Source organism: Poecilia mexicana, unplaced genomic scaffold (genome assembly GCF_051168715.1).
Source record: "Poecilia mexicana isolate PSO_F unplaced genomic scaffold, ASM5116871v1 scaffold_1, whole genome shotgun sequence".
Taxonomy (NCBI): domain Eukaryota; kingdom Metazoa; phylum Chordata; class Actinopteri; order Cyprinodontiformes; family Poeciliidae; genus Poecilia; species Poecilia mexicana.
Window position 1 is genome coordinate 22,075,985 of NW_028263370.1, and position 24,137 is coordinate 22,100,121.

At 38.0% G+C, this 24,137-nt stretch overlaps 2 protein-coding genes across 5 annotated transcripts in view; one reads left to right on the forward strand and one right to left on the reverse strand.

Annotated features, from left to right (window-relative positions):
• coro2aa (coronin 2Aa) overlaps positions 1-9,394 on the forward strand; it is a 39,529-nt gene extending 30,135 nt beyond the window's left edge. For all 3 annotated transcript variants that reach the window (XM_014970370.2, XM_088006438.1, XM_014970371.2), the window contains exons 3-12: positions 770-886; positions 1,536-1,685; positions 3,006-3,185; positions 5,580-5,696; positions 6,048-6,152; positions 6,236-6,332; positions 7,571-7,683; positions 7,788-7,878; positions 7,953-8,200; positions 8,651-9,394. In XM_014970370.2, coding sequence (XP_014825856.1) covers positions 770-886; positions 1,536-1,685; positions 3,006-3,185; positions 5,580-5,696; positions 6,048-6,152; positions 6,236-6,332; positions 7,571-7,683; positions 7,788-7,878; positions 7,953-8,200; positions 8,651-8,782 — 1,350 coding nt within the window. In that variant the 3' untranslated portion in view covers positions 8,783-9,394. The remainder of the gene's footprint in view (positions 1-769; positions 887-1,535; positions 1,686-3,005; positions 3,186-5,579; positions 5,697-6,047; positions 6,153-6,235; positions 6,333-7,570; positions 7,684-7,787; positions 7,879-7,952; positions 8,201-8,650) is intronic.
• Positions 9,395-11,600: 2,206 nt separating this feature from the next.
• Positions 11,601-20,898, reverse strand: anp32b (acidic nuclear phosphoprotein 32 family member B). Of its 2 annotated transcripts, none has more exons than XM_014970376.2 (7): positions 20,673-20,898; positions 15,740-15,889; positions 15,537-15,659; positions 15,248-15,440; positions 13,361-13,485; positions 13,211-13,277; positions 11,601-12,326 (listed from the first exon to the last, which is right to left on the reverse strand). In XM_014970376.2, the coding sequence occupies exons 1-7, from the start codon at positions 20,724-20,726 to the stop codon at positions 12,247-12,249; spliced, it is 792 nt and encodes a 263-aa protein (XP_014825862.1). In that variant the 5' UTR covers positions 20,727-20,898; the 3' UTR covers positions 11,601-12,246. The 2 variants fall into 2 exon arrangements, with proteins under 2 accessions (XP_014825862.1, XP_014825861.1); XM_014970375.2 differs by having other exon boundaries at positions 11,601-12,329.
• Between the last annotated feature and the right edge of the window lie 3,239 nt (positions 20,899-24,137).

The following is a 24,137-nucleotide window of genomic DNA, read 5'->3' on the forward strand; positions in this document are numbered from 1 at the left end:
TGTTTCGGACATTTTGCAGGTTTCTGGAAGTTTGTTCCAGGTTTGTGGTGCATAGAAACTGATTGCCCAAGCTAATCATCATTTTCCTGCTCATAAATGGATTTTCTCTGCTAAATCTTCCCAAAACATGAAACCCAACATTACATGGAACCATGAAGTATCACTGAAGTGACCCGAGACTTGAGTCGGACTCTTTTGGGTAAGACGTAATCGGATCAAGTCTTGCCTAAAGAACAGGGCTCTGTTGTGTCAACAGATAAATTTGGAGCTGACAGAAGTCGTATGGGGTTCCCCTGACCCTCCTCTTTAAAATCCTTAAAAATCCTCATGTTCCTGCGCCTGCCATAGGCTTATCTATCATAATACGCAGCTCCACGTTACAAAGCCACCAGATGATTCCGAACCTAATCTAAACATTAACAGATGCTTGGAACCAATCAATGTGTGGATGTCCCATGACTTTCATTAGCAGAATAGAAATTTAAGTACGATCAGAAACGGCTAAAACGTCTGACACTGTTGCAGCATCGTGGAGCAGGAAGTGGCTGAGCAGATTAGTTTACGTTGCACAGGCTCGCATGGAAATCAGCCCAGTTCTGTGCTTTGCATTGTGGGACTTTATTAGCTCTTGTTACCTTTGGACACAAACACTCAGACTCCTGATTGCTGCTTATCCATCAAGGATATTATTGATTTTCTTCACAAGAGAGTAAATCACAATCATTTCCAGACTGACGGGGTGTTTTTGTGTGTGTTTGTGTTTTGCCAGCCAGGTAAAGTGGACCCTCACCACCCTCGAGTGTCGGGCCACAGAGGAAATGTTCTGGACATCAAATGGAATCCTTTCAACGATTACTGCATCGCCTCCTGCTCCGAGGACACCACGGTGCGCGAACAGGCCTAGTCCAATCATACCCATATATCTGGGAAACCAACTGAGCTAAAAGAATTTTATCTACAATATTATATTTTGCTTAAATATAAACTGACGGAAAATAATTGTCTTAAATAAATGTTCTATTTATTTACTCGTTCACGCTCGTCAGTCACATAATTTAAAATCTCTAAACCATTTGAATAGAAAAATTGGTTTCTGTATTAAAAATTGTTTCTGAAGTGGCTCTAAAACCCGAATCGCCAAATACTAAAAGATTTGGCTTTGTGCTGCACTGCCCCCTGTGGGTCTGGCATGTTTAAAGCAACGCTCACTGGAGAAATTCAGCAGGTTTGTGTTGATGAACATTTCTTAAATGAATCCCGTGTGTACAATGTTTTTTTTAAGTGATGTGTTGGAGATATTAGTTTTTATAAATGAGGCCTCCGTGAGACTGAAAGGACATGTTGCTGCATTCCTGGAATATGAGCATGTCACTGTAAGGAGATGATTTTATTGCCTGGCTTGTTAAGCCGGGGCGGCCCAGAACAAAGCCCTGCAGACAGAGCAGGAGGCATCCATAAACTTTGCCTGGGGTCAGAGTCTTTTTACTCTCTGCTAAAGGTTCTCCGGTTATTTATTGTGGTTTATGTGCGTGCAGGTGAAAGTTTGGGAAATCCCGCCTCACGGCGTCCTGAAGACCCTGACGGTGCCGTGGAAAGAGCTGCAGGGTCACAGCCGCAGGGTGGGCATCATCGAGTGGCATCCGACGGCGAACAACATCCTCTTCAGCACCGCCTACGACTACCAGGTAACAAACGCAGTCAAGGCGATAAGGATAACAAAAGGCTGCTTGTGAAATATATTACAGAACGTTTATAACGACGCAGCCGAACAGGTTTCAGGAATTAGATTTTTAAGGTGATTGTTGCCTGGTGACTTTATGAGGACTCAGGGTTCCTGGCTGGAAAAACCTGGAGCTTTAATGTTTTTTAGAATGAATAAAGGAAAAAGAAGAACATTATTTTGTAATTCAATTCCTTATCTGGCCATTTCATTCATCTATCCTTCCCTCCCAGCCTCCCTTCCTTTTAAGAGTTTATCTCCCATAAATTACACTTGAAAGTTTGTATTTAATCTGTAAAACTTTAAAGTCCTGGGAACACTGGAGACTGAGAAACAGCCGTGTGTGTAACCATCCAGCTCTATTCTGACGTTTCTGAGCAGGTCGGATCGGAGATAAATACTTTTATCTGGATTTCTGACATTCTTTGGAGAAAACACATCGTTTCATCTTTTAGTCCAGATAACAAAGCGAAGTTCAAATAAACGCGGTCAAGCGTGTTCCTTCCAGCTAAGTCAGCTTTAGTTTAACTCTTCCAAGCTTTGGCACGACTGCATCTCATCTTCTGAGACAAACTGAAGCATGTGAAGATATTTCTCTTCACTTTAAAGTTTAAGCTTTTGTTTTAACTTGTACTGACTGGAGCCTGGCTTTCTGTCTAACCTTCTGCCCCCTCCAGATACTTTAGGCCAGTTAAATACTTGGTTTTACCTGAACCACAGAGAATCAGTTCTTCCCTTTAGAGTTTAGCCTCTAAAAAAACAATACTAAACACGTCAATCATCTTTATTATGAATGCATCATATATTTAATTCATAACCAATGTTATTTTTTAACTTATTGTTCCATAAAGATGGGCTAATATTGACAACTGGGGGAAAAAAAACAGGTAATTTAGTCGGGGGGGGTGCAGACTTTGCATTTGCTGGTGTACATCGGAAACTGGGTGTTGAAGTGTAAATAATCCCACCTGCAGATGTATTTCAGCAGCTTTGACACGACGGTTAACTTTTTTTTTTTCTCAAAAAAAGCAACTCAACTTTTTTTCCCTGTTGTGTCTGAATGAAATGTTTTTATACCTGGGTCTGTGACGTAAACATCAACCTATGCTCTTCTGACCAATAGGAAAATTAAGTTGCAGTAGCCATTGTTCCACCCAAAGAGGGCAGCACTGAGACATTTTTGGCAAAATATTACAGAATTAAACAAATTTACTAAAAAAATGTCCCAATTTCTACAGGAACATAAAGGAATATTTTTCTGATGACTGTGCATTTATTCCTCCAGGTGATGATCTGGAACCTGGACTCTCCAGAGCAGGTGATAAAGAACCCCGTCCGGACCATCAAGCACCACACAGACGTCGTCTTGTCCATGTCCTTCAACACGGATGGGAGCCTCCTGGCCACCACCTGCAGGGACAGGAAGATCCGGCTGATGGAGGCGCGCTCAGGGAATATGCTGCAGGTAAAATATTTTTTTAGACACTTTAAAAAGGTCTTTACTGTACAAAACATCTGTGAAAATAATGGAATGTGAAAGTGGACCAGGGTGGGCAGCCCTGCTCTGCATTTCATACGCTGATGACATAAGCACTCTATAACAGGTTTCATCAAATCCTGATATTTGATTAAACTTCCTTCCTCGATGAATCCACAGCGCCGCGTTAAACATTTCAAACAATCAGCCTCATCCCCAGATTTCACTGACGTTTATGAAACTTGGTGTAGACCTGTAAAATCTCTCCAAATAACTGCTTTGGGTCCAATTCAGCATTTTTGGGGAATAAAGTGGAGAGGGCCATGCAAGTGTCATGTTAAATCATTTTGCTCCTTAAATGTAGAAAATACACATTTTTAGAAGTCTCTTTGACATGAAGAGCCCAGAATTATTTCAGAAAAGCTGCATCATTTCAACCTGCCACAGCAGACACACTTTCAGAACCGCTTTTTTCTGCAGCCGCTCCTCCCGTGTCGCATCTGATCGGTTTCCTACGATCTACTCAGGTACCTGACATTTCCCTACACAGACGAGGGGAAATCCCACACCTCATTTGAATTGTCTCTTGCTCTTTCCCATCACTGCGGTACCTTTCACTCGTTTCTCTCACACGTTGTAAATGGTTCTACTGAGCAGGTTTGCTTGGCTGCAGAATATTTTCTTTAAATGTGTAGAACTATGGATCTTTATTTCGCTGTGCGGTGACCTCACAGCCGAGCCAAAGCGGGAGATTCCCCTTCTCTCTTTTCCTTTCCTCCCAGCAGTTTCAGCGCCATGCAGCCAAAACTGACACCTTTTGTCCTGGACCGGATCCCAACTCGGCGCCACAGACCTCTGGCTCACCAGCAGGAGTCAAATAGATATTACTTGGGTTTTTTTGTTGTTGTTTTACAGAAGCGGTATTGTTCTGAATGTCGGTGTCGATTGAAAAAGAACTTTCTCATTTTACTTTGAAATTAAGGAACCTTTAGTGTGTTTTTTTGACTAAAACTGGGCTTTTGATTCGGTTCTGCCTTGGAAGGCGTTACAGAGAAGTGGATAACGACAAAGAGTTGTGGTTTTATGCAATTAAATTACTTTTTTTTTTTTTTTTTAATAAAACTGCTTACAGTTGTTTCCTGCTTTGAGTTTGAACTGGGAACCTCCAGGTCTGCGTCCAGGCTGCTCTATTGGACACATTTCATCAGTTTTATATCAGTGTTTTGTGTTCCACTCATCCGGTGACGTTCTAGATGTGGCAGTAGCTGTTTTTCTGGACAGTGATGGACAGTTTGTCCCACTTTCCACAGGTTCACCTTAAGATGCAGCTCCAACTAACGTTAGCATATTTGCCGTTTTGATATGACTTGTTGATGATTCAGCTCCTAACAGGAGTTTGGTTTCAGCTCATTAGTTACAGAAACGGTTCCTGTCCTACTTCATAAGTTTCCTTTTGCTTTGATCATCTTCATTTCTTGAAGAATTTTCTCCACAACACTAGAAGACATCTGAGCAGTTTGCAAAGTGTTAAAAACTAATAAGGTTTAACTTTCACAGTGAACATTGTTTTAAAAGATGAAAAATTTTACCTTCTTCTGGGTGAACCTATGCTCATTAGATTTGCATAAAAGTGAACCCCCATATTCGCAAAGGTTAGTTCCACTCTTGATGGTTCAGTCAATCAACGCCAAGGAAAATAAATGCCACTCCTTGATTGGCTGCTTTGCAAACACCATTTCTGGTAGCATTGCAGGAATTTCAGCTTCCCAAGCTGCATTTTGTGCGAATAATCTGGAGTTGCGTTCAACAGAAAAATCCATGACTACTGAACCACAAACAGCCAAAGGTCCACTGTCACGCAGTTTTGCAAGCTGTGCAAACCAAACTGTTTGCACAATTGTGATTTTTAAAAACTGGCTGCATGAAGCTGATTCTTATCATTTAAAAATACCTTGATTTGTGACTCTTTATCACCAACCTGTTCCAGTTTCTTCATCCGTATCAAATAAAAATACCAGAGATGGTAAAGTTTCACAGAGAGGAAACTGTATTTTAGCTGCATGAAGGTGATTCCTAAAAAGCCAAAAGTTGAATGCTGCAAACAGCTGCAGCATTATGCATCTATTCATGGATTTTGTATAATATTTCAAATACATGTGATTATTTACAAGGACTGGGCAAACAAGTGATCTAAAAGAAGCAAATGAAGTCCAAAGGACTGAAAGAAAGTGTTGCTTGGACACAAACAAAGATATAAGATCTGGTTTAAGAGTTTTGCACAGTGATGTCTTTAAATGTATAAAAATATGTATAAATGTAAAGTAATAACTGCAGCTAAATCTCCTACTTTCAACTTATCCTGAGATTTGTGTTTGTTTGCAGGAAGGAAGCTGCAAGACACACAAAGCCAGTAAGGTGCTGATTTTAGGAAACATGAAGATGATCTTCACATCCGGCACGTCACGCTACAACAGTCGACAGTTTGTCCTGTGGGATCAGGTGAGGGAATCAGAAATAGTACAAAATAAATCAAACATTAATGCAGAACATGAATTTTTTCTGTTCCAATAATAAACTCACTGGGACCTAGATTTATTTAGCATTTTCCTTTTTAAGATTCTGATTTTCTTTTAAAATCCTTCATGTAGAGCTGCTAATCACAACTCTGCCATCTAGTGGCCAAACTAATGCTGTGCACAGGCAAAGTGTGGATTAGGGATTGAGCTCCTGGTTTTTAATTCCATGGATTAAACTGACCATGCTTTGATATCAGGGTGGATTTTCCTGTCCGTTCTCATGACTTTCATGTTGGGTTTTTTAACCGATGTTTTAATCTTTGTTGGTTTCCAGGACGACCTGTCGACACCTTTATTGGAGGAGAACCTGGATGGTTCCTCAGGTCTCCTGTTCCCGTTCTACGATCCTGACACACACATGCTCTACCTTGCTGGGAAGGTAAACAAGACTCATAAACCCAGACAAAAATCACATCTGGTGTTAAATTCCTTAAAAAGTTGCAAGTCTTCTATTGTTTTTAGGGGGACGGAAGCATCAGGTACTACGAGATCAGCTCAGAAAAACCGTACATCCAGTACCTGATGGAGTTCCGCTCACACACGCCTCAGAAAGGAATGGGTAAGGAACGTGTTGCAACTTCTCAAGCCCTGCAGTTTCCAGGCGGCGTTGACTCTTTGGCACCTGTAAGCAAAGCTGCTGTGCAAATGAAGCTGCTTATGTGAATAACCAAATCAGGTCGTCACTGTTGCTGCAAACAGGCTGACGTTGGGAGACATAAATCCTTACCAGTAAACTGTCAGTTTGCTGCCACACATAAGAATGTTTATTAAATTCACAGGTGGTTGGAAAAGAAAAACGTTGCTGGATCCAATAAAAGTCGTATCGGTGCCATCGTTTGTTACAAACTAAAAAATTATCAGCAATAATTGGCTTTATGTAGCATAAGGTGAAAAAACATATGGGTGTTCATTAGAAAATCGAGGAAATAAATATTTTCAAATGTTTTAATGTGTTCCAAACTAAATATTTAATTTACAATCTAAATATTTAGTTTTCAAATTAAATTTTTAAACTTCAAATTCAATATTTCGTTAATAAGTGCAAAGTAATGATGATGCTTAGCAAATTGTAATGTTTTCTGATTTTCTCAGTTGTTGTGTGTGTTGTCTTATATGATTTGGTATATTTGAATTTTTATAATGTAAAGCGCTTTGAACTGCCTTGTGCTGAAATGAGCTACACAAATAAACTTGATTATTTAGTTCTCAACTAAATGTTTGTCTGAGCTAAATATTTATTTTCCAAATTAAATATTTAGGTTGCTTACTAAATATTTAGCAAGCAAGCCAAATATGCAAATATGTTACAGAATTCCTTTATTAAGAAAATCTAGCATTTGATTCCTTAAAATGTAATAAAGGATTCCTTCAGTGAACATTTGATCATTTGTAGCAAAGGATGCATGTTCAACTAAAATAAAACTATTTCTAACGTCAAATACTTTATCAGTACAGTGTAAGGCTGATCTGTTAATTATTTTTTTGGATTAACTGATTCATGATTGAATAGAAAAATGTGCTAAATATTAGATTTATTAACAGAATTTGAACCAGGTGAAGCTAAAAGCAAAGTGTGTGTGTGTATAGTATAGAATTGGTTTAATTACTTCTGTGTGTTCTTTCAGCAAATGGCCTTTTTTCCTCTATATTCCAGTTAATGATTAATCAATTACTAAATTAGTGGATTATTTCATTAATCAATTCATCATGATTGATCGCTTCAGCACTAATCTAAATTAATAACGGGATGTTATTGGGAGTAAAGCTGCTGTCCTGAGTTTCTGTGTGGTTCTGCAGGTGTGATGCCTAAGCGAGGCCTGGACGTCAGCTCATGTGAGGTTTTCAGGTTCTACAAAGTGGTGACAGTCAAGAGCCTCATTGAGCCCGTTTCCATGATCGTACCCCGCAGGGTGAGAGCACTCAGGGTTACACAGACCTCAAACGCATCACTTGAATTATCAGAGAAACATCTGTGTTTTGGGTTTTATCTATTCTGCCTGTTTTGTTGTTTTAGTCTGAGTCGTACCAGGAAGACATCTATCCGATGACGGCAAGTAACAGACCAGCTCTGACGGCAGACGAGTGGCTCAGTGGGGTCGATAAAGGTCAGCCTCATTCTTATTCAGCTAATTATCTAATCAGATCAATGCTCATAATTCTCCTGGTCTTAACCGTTTAGGACCGATTCTCATGTCTCTGAAGCCTGGGAGTGAACTGACAGAGCCTCCGTCAGAGACGAAGGCGCTGGCCAACTCCATGGACACTCGCAGGTCTTGGAGCCGGCCGGGAATACCGCAGCTCTCCTACATTCAGGACCAACAGGAGGCCAAAGAAGCGAGCAAACTGGTTGAAGACGACCGCGGTCAAACGCATGTGATCAACGGGGAGGACCTGGCGCTTTGCTCGCCTCCCAGGACAGAAAACGAGGTCCGTTTAATATCCAAAACCACTTAGAACCAGGCTGAAAACACAGTTATACTTCACTTTACATTTCTAAATGTTGAGCATTCATCTGCACCGATTATAGTTTTTATAGTGCTGTACAGCTAATCTCATAAAAGATGTGATTATTATAAAAATAGTTTTTCTCTTATCTGTGAAGAGTCCACCAGAGGGAACATTAAGGAGTAAATGTACCTTTAATCCCAATCAGTCCAGTACACAATTTTCTACATTATGCTAGCAGTTTTAGCATAACGTCTGTTTTACCATCACATGTTGGCATAACTTCTGCCGTGGCTTTTTGCTTGTGTTGTGGTTTTTGCCTATTGTTGATACTTGATTTACTCTGAATCTCTAAACTTCAGAGAGTCACTTCGTTCCCACTGTGGGTAAAACATCTTTTCTCTCTCCCTCATGTTTTCTGTGTACCTGCAGCTGCGCCTGAAGTTCCTGAAGCAGCAGGAGGAGATCCGGCGGCTGAGGGAGCTCCTCAACCAGAGGGACGTGTGCATCAAGCAGCTCGAGCTGGAGATTAAGAACATCAAGAACTCCCAGATGCAGAGCTAACTTTTACGAGCGTCCCGGTTTCCCCACGGCGCTGAGCGGGACACTCCAGCTCAAATCCCGGAATCAGAAACGTCTCGTTCTTTAAAACTTCCCGGCTCTCCCGAGACTCAAACCTCGACTTTCAGCCAACACTTGGTGCACATATTCTTTGTTCGTGTACATAAACTTTTTACCGTTGCCCTGTTTCTTTTATACACTTCACTGCTATGCAAGTTTACTGTAATATTTTTAGCCTTTTTTTAACTGATGTTTGAGCCTGAGCCGAAAACGCTGAATTTATTTTTTGTGCTTGATTTAATTTTTTTTCTCCTGTATTTAAACTGCTGTAAGTGAATGAATGTGAAAGAGCTAAGCGAATGACCTGCCTGTTGAACCCGAGCTCTGCCTTTCTATAAGCTGCAGATCGCTTTATTCCAGCTTTTATTTTGAAATCTTCTGGAAGCAGATTAATTTTAATGTCTACACTAAATCTGAAACTGATGCCATGTATAAGTTTTAACCCTAATTTTTATATTTATTTAAAAATGTGGGCAGGGAATACATTTTAATCAGGAATTTGAATCCCCGGATGTGATTTGTTTGGCAAATATATGAAGATGAAAATTAACCAAATGCTGTTTTTATTTTTATTTTTTTTTGCTGCAAAAAACTTAATGACTTATGATTGTCTCCTTTCATTTTTGCTGGGTATCTTTTTTTTATCATTTTAATACAGAAATGTGAGCTAAAACTGCTTCATATCTTAAAAAAAAGGGTAATTTTCAAAAGGTGCTTTTAATCTAGTAAATGAGGAATACATAATCTGTTCTAATTTATTAAATATAACTATAATTTTTGTTTTCCTTGGTAGTTTTCTTACACGTTTTAAGTCACTGAATTGCAGCAAATGCATACAAAACAAATATTCTAAGTTTGTCTGTTTTTAACTGATTTTTATTCAGGGAACTGATTACCAAATGGCACCAAACAAAAGTTTTAAATCACAAAAATATGAGTTATAAAATTATTTTTGCTGTAATCTTTTTTTTAATTTGTTAGACTTTGGTTGCTTTTAACCAATCTTTAATCCTGTTTATTCCGACCCATTTATTGATTTAAATTCTCAGGTTCAACCTTCTTTAGGACACTCAATGAAATACTTAAATATTCAAGCTTTCAATTCCAGACTGTTAATGCAGGATATTAGAAGACTGTTTCTCTCCTTTATTTTCAAGCAAAGAATTAAGGATGACGGTGATCATGTATGGTCAGTAAAGGGTTACATGTGCTGCTAAACTCAACAAATGAGGCAGTGTCGTCAGCACATAGCAGAATATTGCTACAAAACAGTTAAAATGTGATATTTTTCCTCTGTGGCCAACATTTTGTTTTAATGAATCAGTTTATATCTTGAATAATTTGTCAAGTTTTGCTGGATTTTTGTGTCCCATTTCACTAAGACTTCACATTCATCTGCTATGGTTGGTTTTTGTGAATCTGACAATTCCTACATATTTTTGTCATAATCTCATACTTTTCCACACTTTACGGTCGTTTTGCAGCCCTTTTTTAAAGTACACTTGTAAAAAGTCAACATATTAGGCTCACTTTCTCAGCATGAAAATGACCAAAATGCAAAACTTATGTATACATTGATGACTCCGTTACATTCCGTGTGAAAGTAAGTTTTTGTCTTCTTACTTGGTAAAGCCCCCTTACTTTTTATACCCTTTCTTACGTTTAAGAGAAAACCTAGAGCTAAAAATTGGAGGTAACTCGCTACCTAGCTTCTTTTGCTGCGCTTAGCACCGTTGTTCGCGCATGCGCACTGAAAAGTGCCAGCAAAAGTCCCTTCGTTATAATGGCGGCTGGTAAACAAGTAAAGAAAACGCCAACAGGTAAGGCCGCAGGCAGGACAAATGATACGGAGCCCTCCAGGGGACATGGGGATTTTTTTTTCTTTTGCGCTCCCTCGCAAAAGATCCATATGAATGAAATAAGTAGTTATTTGATATGGCAGGAGCAGCGGCTTTGACACCTGGTGGTGGGCGTGTCGATGTGGGCGTGACGTCATCAAGTATGAATGGGAAGGTGACGCTGCTGGCTCTGTATGAGGAAGCGGGTGAGCTGGGTGGTCAGTCCTCGCAGTTTGGAGCATGATAATCAAAATAAATGGATAATTGTGACAGAACAAAGAAGAGATTTGGAGTTGATTGATACACGGACAGATGAGATTCCCCGAGTTAATCCAGTGCGGCCGTCTACCACCATTAGTTTGCTGTGTTTTATAATAAAACGTGTTTATTAACGCTTTGGTGCAAAAAAAAAAAAACTGATTGAAAATCGATTTATTTACTGCATATTTATGTCTGTTAAGGCTCAGATGGAACGGCACAGAAAGCAGCCCTTTAAACCATTCAGACACGAACACAATGGAGACACAATCAGATGACTTATTACCCCGCGATAATAACTCAATAGTCCATGGAAAAACCTTTTAAGCTTGTATTAAAGCAGGAAGTACGGCGGCCACCGTAAAAAAGGCTTACAGTATTAAATTATGCCGCATGAACTGATCAGTAGATTATTGCGAGGGAACGCAAAAGAAAAAAAATCCCCCATGTCCCCTGGAGGGTTCCGTAAAATGATTTTTTTTAATGTAATGCGACGTACCCACACTAACTTTGACCTGGTAAATCTCAATCACCTCTGGTTTAGTATCATCAGCAGGAGCCATAGAAAAGGACGTTTTTCGGCCACTGATGTCACTGATCCCATCTGTAATCTTATTAATTTTAAAACGCAGCAGAAAAGCAAAGCAGGGAGCGAGAAAAGCCAAAAATGTTAACATTTTATTTACAAAGTTGTTTTTTTGTCATACAGAAAGTAAAAATGTAGCTACAACCTTGATTTGTGCAACAGGCCGCCACACTAAAAACCATGGCCTGCTGGTTGCACAGCTGCTATAGCAATAATTTTATTGGGGAAAAAAATAACAGAAAAAAAAATAGGGAAATAATAAACCCAACAACAAAAAAAATAAAAGGAAAAAAATTAATCCAACAAAATATTAAAAACACAGACCCAAAACTAGATACCAGTCCCAAAGTCCTCACACGGGAATACATAAAGAGGGATGGACAGTGGAAATGTGGAATGCTGAGTGGTCGGCTGCCTGAGAACCTCTGGGGTTGCGGGTGGGAGCGAAGTGGGGGCGTTAGGTGGCTCTCAGTTCCTTGGTGTGGGAGGAAGGAGAAGAAAAGAAAAATTAAAGAAGATGGGGATTGTGGGAGGGGGCAGCTCCACTCGGCCCACCCGTCGGTACAGTCTTGCTCGTAAAGAGCGCAGTGCTGGGGGGAGGAAGAGGAGGGACAAGTTGACACGGTTTAAAAAGGCGGTGCGAGTTGTTGGAGGGTGGACGTTCGGGTTTGTGAGGGGGTCAAAGAGGGGAAAAACTCGGTAGGCTCTCGTTTTCAGTTTTGCGTTTAATCGTCTTCTTCGTCGTCCTCATCGTCGTCTTCGTCCTCCGCATCTCGCTTTCTCTTCTGGCCTTTCCCGGCTTCTGCTTCTGGGTTGAATATACACAGAAAAAAAACTTCATCAAACTAATGCAAGAAAGGCTAGTAATAATTATGCAAAAAAAGCTGCCTAAATCAGCAAGTCCTGTGGTCTTATACTATATAAGACATATCTTATATCTTATACATGTTTGTGAATACATTCCATATTCAGGCAACACTGTTCTTAACAAGCGCCCTCTAGTGTTCAAACAGTGTCACACCAGGAGAGTAAAGTTTTATAATTTTATAGAAGTCATCCACTGGGGTTTGGTAAAATTTTATATTTTGCATAAATTGAAGACAAACTGAATTCCAAAAACAAAACTTCCAAATGGGCAGAGCCAAGAGACACCGGGGGCGTGGTCACGTCCATCTGTGTCTCGTGGCTCCGCCCACTTCAGGGGAATTTTTTCAGAATTTGTTTATTGCAAGGAAATCCTCACTTTCCCTTTGAGAAACAACCTAGACTTGGGATTTACCAAAACACAAATTAAATATTTCTGGATCTTTGACGTACATCATATTAATAGTATTTAGGAAGCTTCTGTTGCTGTTTTTAATAAATTCATGTCAATTTTCTCACTCAATTTTATTGAAAAACTGATTTTTTTTTTAAACCAATTCTCAGGGCTAGAAGGTAACCATTGTGTAAAAACTAGTAGAAATTTTGGTTTTTCAAATCAGTTTGTTTGCAATTTCAGATGTTATTCTCTATTTTAAATCCAGAAAGGAAGAAGAGCTTCTGTTAGCTTCAGACTAAAATTTAGAATATATTTAGAACAAAAAAAGAGTTTGGTTTTGATCAGTAAATATTCACTAAAACTCATCTTTGCTGAATGCAGATTTTATCATCCACCTGTGTAAATATGAGCTTTAAGTAGCTACTCACCCTCTTCGTCTTCATCCTCATCTTCATCCTCATCCTCCACCTCTCCATCCTGACCGAACTCGTCGTCCTTCATCAAAAACATTTACAAGTTTAAAAATAAGCAGCACTTTTTATGTAAACAATCCATCAGGATTGTTTGGGTTTTCTTACCTCCTCATCACCACTAACTTCATCATCATCTTCTTCTCCTTCTACCTCCTCTTCATCTTCCTCATCATCATCCTCCTCATCAAAGTCTTCCTCCTCCCCATCTTCGTCTTCCTCCTCCTCTCCCTCTGTAAAAATAAAACAAAAGAAATAAGTAAAATTCAGATTCTACCAAACCTGATTTTTCCCTTCAGTCAGTGAATGCACCATACAGTGGCATACAAAAAACATCTGCCACATTAAAAAAAAAGTACAAGATGTTTTTATAACTTCTCCCTTATTTTAAATGCAAGTATTCTGTAATTTAACATCCAATGGTCACGTTAAAGATAACAGAATTAAAGATGCAGGTTCATCACTTTTTCCATATAATGTCCAATGTTGGCTTATTTTATTTGCAAAATTCAAATATTTTATCCCCTTTTAATTAAATGATTAACATGACAAATCTGAGCTCATTTTGTACAAACTGACCTTCAGCATCATTCTGCATGCAGTAATACTGTATTACAGTATAAATGCTGTCAGTGCTAAATTTCAACTGGCCCCCAAGTGGAAACCAGGGGAAAAACCCCAGGAACCTTCTGGGAAATCTAGATTCAAGATTTTCCTTATATATTGAATGCAACTCCGTAAAACAGAGATGTTATATACTTTTATTTTAAATTTTTCGGTGAGCAAGACCAAACTGCATTCGAACTTTATGTATGCTCTGATGCATAAAGTTAATATTCTGTAATTTTATAAAACAGGCAACATTTTCTATATCTAAACTCAATAAATGTTTTCCAAACAAAAAGTTAATATTTAAAAACAGTTTCTGCAAGTTTCAGGTATATTCATAGACAAAAAACAATATTTAGGCAAATTACATTAAGCTGTTTTTACTTAACTTTAGGTAGGATATATATAATTGTAAATTTAAGCTGGAGCAGATGTAATGTAGTTTCAGAGGCAGAATCTTGATAAAACAATTTTCAGGGTCTCCAGTCATTTCTACTGAAATTTAAAAAGTATAAACAGAAAAACGCCACTTTGAGTTTATGGTAGACATTCCTACAGAAATAGATATGGAAACAAAAATGAGATTGACGATCACAAGATTAGATGGATGTTAAAAGTAAATGGGATGTGGAGAAACATCTGGAACAGAAATGTTTTCTAGACTGCACAGAAATCCTGACTGATCTATCAGTTAGAAAAATAATAGAGGGCTTCACATATAAAGTTTTAATTCACACTAAATATCATAAATTACATGGCTGAAGTAAATATAGGATATATTTTATATTGGCTGATGTCAGCTAATTTTGTGTTGATGTCAACAATCCATGTTTTTTCCATCTGGTTTATGTTTCTGGAATGGGAGGGTGTTGGTCATGTGATGTTTGTTTGGTCATGTGAGTCATAGTGATGCAGCACAGGATTGTGGGTATCTAACTGAAGCAGGGAAACAATGTACAACAACATATAAGACATCACTGCATTTCAGTTATCAAAGCAGAAATATAAATATCGGACTTCTTTATTGGCCCAAATATTTATATCAGCGCATTCCTATGCAACACCTTTGTGTTTTAATTTCTTTCTGTTTTAATTGAATTGATTCATTTGAAATGGAAACACAGCTACTGTCTTCTTCAGAGGTTCACGTTTCCTTCAGTGGTTCCTGGTGCAGCGCCCCTATAGGCGAGGAGTGGAACAGCTTTTTCAGATGGTTTGGTTTGTTTGACACAGTGCAGTGCGTAAGCAAACCGCATCAACTGAAAATGAACCACTATTGCAATTTTAGTCCCAAAACAAAACGAGTCTACCGAACTATCCAGTGTCAAAACACCATAAGAGACTCGAACTTTGTTTGAACACAAATTTAATTTTAAAACTTCATACCTTCGTCCTCGTCATCATCCACGCCTTCTCCATCCACCTCTCCGTCAGAATCAGAGGCTTCCCTGTCCTCCATGTCGTAGCCGTCCAGGTAGGTGAGCTGAGGCAGCAGCTTGAAGACGCTCTCTCTGTAGTCGTTCAGGTTCGTTACTTCACAGTTGAACAGGTCCAAACTCTTCAGGTTTTCCAGCTTTTTCTGCAGACACGGGACACAAATCAAAACAAAAAGTTTATTAAAATGTAATATGAAATGTGTAGCGTGGAGAAAAGCTCTGTGTGGACAGAAACATACCAACGGTTCCAACGTGCTGATGTCTTTCAATTTGTTTCCACTCAGGTTTAGATGTGTGAGGTTGGGGAGTTTCTCTGCTAAAACGTCGAGGCCGCCGCTGATTCTGTTGTCACTCAACTCCAGCTGGAAGGTAAGCAGATGGAGACGTCAGCACCAGCTGGCGGCCAATCTCACGTTAAGGCGCTCCGAGGGAGAAATCTTACCTTTTTCAGTTTCGCTAGTTTAGGCAGGTTGGACACTGAGATTAGGCCGACATTTATCAAACTGAGGAATTCGAGGTTGACGAACTCGGATGTGAGGCCTTCAATTTTCCCTTCAACCGACCGACAATTATCGAGGACGAGTTCTCGTACCTGAAATTAGATTTTTTAAAATGTTATCAATTTTATTACTGAATTCTGCAAAAGTCAATCATTAGGAATAAAAAAAGAGATTTAAAACGGATGCATTACAGACTAAAACATCCAACATCTAATATAATGCAGTTTGCACCATCACTCAGGGTGACTGGCCTTTTTAATATTTCTTTCCTTATTTAAAATATAGACGGATATACCTTAGCAAGATCACACTATACTGAAAGACTCAAAGACTCAAAATAAAACAAATGAAATGCTTAACTTTACATCTTTCATTACCATACATAATTTCTATTTTAGATGCCAGAATATGTTGGCAAACATACATTTTTATGGTCGAATCATTCAATGCAGGTAGCTACACAACAAGCCCACATCTTGACACCTCCACCACTGTGCTATGTAGTTGGTACATAGCATTTCTGTGTTGCAGGGATCCACTGATTGCAGTTTTTTTGACCAGTCATTGATGTTCCACCATGACGTTTCATTATTCAACAACATAACTGAGGCCTGCAGAGTCTGAGATAAAGCTCCTGGGTTTTTGGAAATTTTTGAGAGCTCATTGTAGATTGATGAATTTCAAATAGTTTGGGAAAACATTTTGGCCCTTCCCAGATTGATGGGCAGCAACTGCTTCTCTACATTTGCTGCTGACGTTTCTCCACTTTGCCAACACACAGATCTATTCCCTCTAGACCAGAAACTAACAAAATTGCTGCTTTTACAGAAGGTGGCCACACTAAAGATGATTAGTAAGTCAAGTCTATAGGATAATTAGCAACTGATTGCCAATTCTCTATCCAAGCCTATAGAAATAGGATGCAATTCAGTTGTAAACTTTGGTTTTCACTTGAATGTTGTAGAAAATTTCTAACCTACATCCGACTATTAAATCAAATTAAACTGTACTTAAATTGATAGAAATTTGGCCCATTTGTGAGGTAAAGTGTTAATCTTGATGCCACATTTTAATGTTTTATTCAGTCTTGATTAGATGTAATTTAGTTTTAGTCACAATTTAGCCATCTGTGGTCAATTCAGTTTCAGTCCATTAACTCTCAAAAGAAAATTACAGAAATTATCAAGAAATAACCTATCAAAGCCAAGAAATGTATTTTTCCATACACCTTAATTAGATCTGATTGAAAGTTTTCATTTATGCCTTGTTCAAAAAAAGATTGAAAAAAAAAAAGTATGGTTACATTGTTTGTTTATAAAATTAACCTTGCAATCAAGTGCCTTAAGATTTACTGTCACTAAATAAGCTTAATTTATTAATTCTATCAATCTGTTTGTTTTTTTAAAATATAAAAACTTTTCATAGTGGCTTCAACTTTGATTATTGAACAATTATAATGTGGGATCTTTTGCAGTTTTTAACATCCGAGATCAGATTTCATTATTTTTTATCTTAGAGGACCCAGATTTATTCATGCGTTCCACTATAATTTTCAATTATCAAGACATGCACTTTTAAACGTATTTTGCTTTCACAGTAGGATATGGATAAAGCTTAAAAACATGTTTTTTGTTCATGAAATACTTTTCAAAACGGCCTACAGACAGGGTAGATGAGAATTAAAAAAAAAAAAAAAACTTTATTCATGTGTAGTTCATTATTCTTTCAGGGACATTTTGTAACGTTAAATATGAGAAAAACAACTCCAAAGGCGGAGTTTATCTGAGTCAGCTTGAACTCACACTGGTTGCGCAATTAAATGTTGTACAAAAACAATGAAAAGCAGGACTAGCAGAGGGAAAAACGTTGAAATGAATGGCGTTTCTAGTCCTAAAAGGACTTTCTGTGCGTGTCCTTCACCAAGCCGACACAGATAACCGCCTGCTTTCTTAAAACCCAAGCAGAGCAAAGCAGTAGCTTGCTATGGCTTCGCTGATGCAGCCACTAATGACAAATGCAATGATTTTTGGAAGCTAGCTGGCTACAGCTAGCCATTGCCCCCTTTTATAAACGCTGCGGAGCGGCAGAGCAGCTGCTACAGACCGCCCGCCATTAGACAGCACCACAGCAACGGAAAAGGACTGCCAACACACCCCGAAAAGATTCACCCCTTTTCGATAAAACCAGCTTTCAATAAGAGGGTAAAAGTGGAATATTCATCGTCGTCGAGTGAACGACCCAGGTTGTTTAACGACTCGCTTTGAGGTAGAAGTTGCGAAGGAGAGAGAACGGAAAATTAGTGAGGAAAAAAAAACAAAGATGGAGACGGTTCCTTTCTGCCAGGGCTTCAAAGACGACAGAGCGACAACATGGCGACTCCACAGCTACAGTATGCAGCTCTCCCAACACTTCAATGGCGGAAAGGGATGTTTAGAACGACTGATTACAGATATTTAAACCTCAAAACAACACTTTTTATGTCTGAAAAATGTCTTTAGTGCAAGCGTGGCTTGAGTGGAAACGCAGACCGTCGAGTTTTTCGGTTGCCCACGCATGAAACGCGGATCACCGGATCTCCGTGTCACGCAGGCAGGCTGACTCGGTCTGTGGGGCCGCCACCAAGCCAACACATCAATTTGATTAGCTGCGTACGTGAAGTTTAGCTTTAATATTCATCGACACGACAGCTTATCGTATAATTTTAAGTGTATGAGTGGATAAAATTACATTGTCTTTGGTTAATGTCGAAAAGGGCAATATGGCGATCATGAAGTTCGCTTCCGAATTGTAGCTTCGTTGAGTAAAGGGCTGTTTCACTGCTTTGGAAGTAACCTGGACTTAGTACATTTGATGGCCTGAAAATATAGCTGGCAATCTTTGAAGCTTTTATTCCATTTGCGAAATAAATATTTATCTTTATCAGAAATAAAGCGTCAACCCTGTTTAAGTATTGTATTCTTTGATCTACAGGTAAATTAAACCATTTTGAATAGGGGAGAAAGGAAACATGATTTTTGAAGTTTCACAAATTGAATACAGGTTTCAGATGTTATAAGACTTGTTAAGAATCCATATGTAGATAGCCAGCCTTAGTTTAAATCAATCTAAGTTCTATTTTTGGATATGAACATGATGTGGTCTACTCTACACAGCAAGAAAATAAGCCATGTGCATTATTGTTTCACAATCTATATGCAAGACCCAAAAACAAATTTGTTTTGTATTGTTTAAAGCCTATTAAAACATTTCCATTTGATTCATATTTAAAAATCAATGCAATTTTTCCTCAATTCAGGTTTCAAAGATGATTTAAGATGTTTTAAATTTTCCTTAAGTGTAAGAAACTCCAGTGTAATTTAAATTGGTACTGTCAGATTAATACGTGTGTAATGTAAATTAAATGTGAAAACAAGAAAGCACTGATGAATGACTGCAGCTGCATAGGTCAAAAGATCAGTTTCAATGAGTCTGGCTTTTGTGTGTAATAATCCAATCTGTGTTTGACTTGAAATGTTTTGGTTTTTAATCTAAAAACTCTCAGAGGTGGTCTACATGCCAAAAATGTAAAATTGAATCTGCATTTCAGGGTTTCATAGACTAGTCTGTTGTTCTAATGCTTCAAACTAGATTCAAAGATTAAGTGAAATAAGCATTTAAACTGCCCTTGTTTGTGTTTTCTCAAATAAATTACTTCCAAGTATGATATAACGTTCTAAATTATGTTTATAAGATTTGTAATCCATTTGTACAATGGATTAATGAATAATCCAAATGTAGAACTGATTAATTTAACTCATGCAGTTTGTAAAGTTGATCCCATCCTGTATAAAAATACATTGAGTTTTTAACAAATCATGAATTCTGTTTAGTGTGGAACAATTCAGCCCAGGTTTGGCTAGAATCAGCATTTTAGATTAAAAACTAAAACTCATCCAATGTGGCCTTAACAGAAGTGAAATGGCCCTTTACGCGACAGATCTCCGAATCACGAGCGAACTTCGGCGTCGTGGTAATATGGCGGGAACAAATTCCTAAGTTAGCTGGCTGGGTCGCGAATAATGGCAGCGCCTGATTCCATTTAAAACACGGGCAGTTTTCAGAGTCTCGCGGCGAAATACAGTTTGTGTGACCACAGAAGCCTGTAACATGAGTTGATTTTGTAGATTTACGTTAAAACATAGTAACGGCGTAAGCTTTTTAACGCATATTTAATAAAAATCTGAAATAGGAGTGGTTATGCATTTCGTATAAACTGTATTTACTGTGTGTTGAGAGTATCATTCCACAGTCGAGGTATAAGTGGGTTTTTTTGTTATTTTCGCTGGCTAAATGTAACATTAAGTGCCACGACTCTTGATTTCGCTGATAATTAAACTCGTTTTAAACATCCAGGCTCCTGAAATCTGAATTAGTGTGCGCTTAAAAAGCGCCGATTTCTTTCTCTCTTTTTTTAGCAGTTGAGCTAGCAGCAAACATGGCTTCCGATGAGTGTATAAAATATAGCGCCGTGTGCATGCCAAACGGCGGCGGAGGAAGCAGCAGAAATAAGTTTACAGATTGTGCTTAGAGCCGTGTGTGTGTGCAGCGGCGACCGAAGAGGCTGCGAAACGGTTAAAGCACTGCAATAATAATGTCAGCAAACTGGGGGGGAACCGCCGTTTCAAAGTGACCATTGAATCCAGCTTTTCTCGTCTCGTTGCCCCCCTGAATAATACGCCCAATCCGCAACAGTATCGAGGGATTAATGCTTGTTATGCGACTGTTTTTACTCTCTGCTACAAAGGAGAAAACACAGCCTGAAAACCCATGTGGTCACCATTAGCGAGGGGCTAGCCAGAAAACTAAAGGGTTGGTTTTAAAAAAAGCACGACTCACATCAGACGGTGTCCTGTTTCTTAGCTCCAAGTGGATCCTCTTTTTCATGTCCATCTTTTCCCCCTGTGGAAGTGAAACTTTTTCCTCTCTCTCGGGTTCTGCTGGGATCTTCAGTCCAAAACGGCAGAGATGCCCCTTATGGAGGGAGAATATAGGGCTGTGTAATGAAGTGAGCCGAACGCTAAGTTAGTCGGAGAGAAGGGGAAACCATGGAGGGAAACGGGACTGTAACAAAATATATGCTCAACAGCGCCCCCCTCCGCCCCGAACCGCCCATCGCCTCTGAAAGGAGCAATGCAGTCAGAAAACATGACGCGGCCCCCATGAAATGGATCTCTGGTGCAGCTGGTTTCTGCGAAGAAGTTCAAATGTTTAAATAATAAAGAATTATTTTCAAGCTACCAACCAGGTGTTTCTGTTAAATAAATCAGAGGGAACTTTAGATGTAGTTTGTCACATGTAAAACACTCTGTATTCTGTTGTGTCTACTGTTTTTGTTGTGAAAACACTTTTTTATAGAAATAAAATCTACCAATTCAAAAAACAAGCTCCCACGTGTGTGCATGTTTCCAGTGACATCATTTAATTTGCTAAATTCCAACGTAAAGGCTTTAAAAGTCTTAATTGTCTCCAGATTTTCCAAAATGGGCCTCAAATTACATTTAATTCTGCCTCTTACTTGGAAATCAAATCATTCCCTTTTTTTCATAGATTTTCCAAATGATTTTCGTTTATATTTTATTTTTTAAAGATGCTCTCATTTATTTGTTCTAAAACTTGTTCTTATTATAGTTACATTGTATTGAAACTACAAGGCCTGTTAACCTTTTTGTAGTTTGGTTTGGGCTTTTGCTTTATTTATGTGTTCACCGGGTATGAATTGATGATTAGTTGGTACGAAAACATTGTTTACGAAATTAAAAAGACCTAAAATGTACACAATGACAATGAGCAAATAGTCAGGATTCTTTTTTGTCAATTTTTGTCTCCTTTTTTCATCTTGACTTACCTTTTTAATCAAATTAATCCTTTAAACACATTTATGTTTATTCTTTTCATAGTGTTTACTATGTCAGCCTATTTGCTTAATTCTGGTGCCTCTTGTGATGTCATCAATCCAAATGCACTCAATCAAAGCAAATAGAGATTATTTTCCTCAATGCTCTTTTTATAAAAAAAAACTTTGTGATTTTTGTAGAATCCACATACTTCATTGATCAACTTTGTTTTATTCTTTCAGTATATTTTTCAATTGAATAAAAAAATTCTATTGGTTGTACCTTTAACTTTTAAAGAAATCCAAAATAAATGATGTTTTTGATACCACTGAAGTAGTTTTTCCTGTTGTTTAAACCTGTTCTTAAATATTACACCTGTTATTGATTTGGATGTGCACAGAGTATTTTGCGCAGATGAGTATTGCTCTGTTTCTTAGTTGAAGCTCATAATACATGTTTAATATGTTAATATTCTTTCCAGTATAGCATAGAAAATGGAAAACAATTTTTTTAGAGTTTTATTAGATTATATACATATTTTGTTAATCCATAGCAGGACATATTTTTTCCACTCTATTGTAAGATATGAATTAGTGAAAAAAGACTGAACATTATTTACAGTTTTACAAGTTAAAAGCAATTTGTATTTGAAAAATATACATTAAAAACATCCAAAGATATGACACTTTATAGTAAAGTTGATTACACAAATTGTGTTTTGTTGTTAAACACCATAAATCATACGATGTAACTTAGTCTAACTTAAAATCTGTTGAAGTCATGTTTTGTCTGAAAAAGCATCCAAATTTTCTGCAAAAATACTTCTCCTCCCTTTTTCTTCTCGGCTGGGACACATGGCTTGGAAGGAGGTGTGCATTTGGTCTGGAGTAAAGAGAGCATTGTGCATACATGAGGAGGGCTTGGCTCCCCTCCTTCAACCCAACGCCTTTACTTCCTGACACCCTGAAGTCCGAAACACTGCAGAACACTTCTAAATGTGACTATTGGTGTGTCTTTTTTTAAATAAAACAAAAATATCTCTGAAAATCTGGATTTTAACAAATGTATTAGATGTTTTCAAAGCTGTTAGTGGAAATCCGTTCTAGATGCTACAACTGAGCCTGTAGATGGCGCTGTGGTATCATTTGGTCGTTGCACAGACATTCCTCAGTTCTCGGAGCTGAGAGTGGCTGACAGTCCTTCCTGCTTTCTGGCTTGAGTAATTTGGAGGCCCATGCATACCTGGAAAGAGTCTATGTCAGCTCAAAGATTTTAGGATTTCATCCGAAGACATTTAAAAACATGAAAATACAGGAAAATATTTACATTTTCCTTTCAATCAAACCAGATTTTCTATTAGCCTTAGAAGATCTTATCTTGAGTAGTAATCCAAAACACTTTTCACCAATATATCCAGAAGTGATTGCATCACCATTGTGATTTTGTGACTGACTTAATTCAACAGAGATCCAGTCAAAAGCTGCTATTGGTGTCACAATGAGGGCAATGGAGATCACCGTCTGTGATATAAAGACATTTATATCTGGAAGAGCCATTGACTGGTTCAGTTATTACAGCTAGAAAATTGTAATCAGGCCTGAAATCTGAGTGTGGTGATGGACTCAGACCTGAACCTTCATAGTCACATAAAGATGGTTAAAAAGTCAGACTTCTATCACCTGAAGAACATGTACAGGATTACAGGATTATTCTCCCAGCAGGATTTAAAGAAACTTGTCAAAGTTTTTACCTTTATTTGCATTGATTACTACACTAATGTGCTTAAAACAACAATCAGACAGTGCAATATAAATAAACTTGACTCAGCATTCCTGGCTGCCATTCCAGCATGAAAATTAAAGAACATTCCAGTATTTTACCATATTTGACACTAAACATGTCACTTAAATACATTACAAATAGTTTGGGCCTAACACTGATTCTTGTGGTACCCAGAACTTAATAATAATGACATATGATTACCTACTTATACAAACAGTTAACTTTTTAACTAGTTTAACACTGTGCTATGATTGATGTTAATGTTTCTTTAAATCAAATAAAACTGCATTTTTTCTAAATGCACAGTGATTGTTGTTTTCATGTGTTGTGGCCAAAGTCTCCAGTAACACAGAAAAAAGTCACTAGATTTGTCATTTTTTGAAAAAAGTCACCAGATGAGTCTCTCACACCACTCTATAAAAATAAAAAGAAGACCTGGAAATTTTTGACTTTTGAAATTCAGCAATTAAATAAATACATTTTAAAAAATTCTAGAAAATTCCCGAGATTAATATCAAAATTTCTTTTTTTTTTTTGGTGGAAATTTAGTTATTTTTTTCTAACTATAATGACCCTAATACAAAACTGATGAGTTAGAAAGCAGTTTTTAAGGTGTGAGCCAACTTGAGATACATCGTTTAGGACTCCCAAGTGACCACCAATTAAATTCAATTATTTAGTTTCT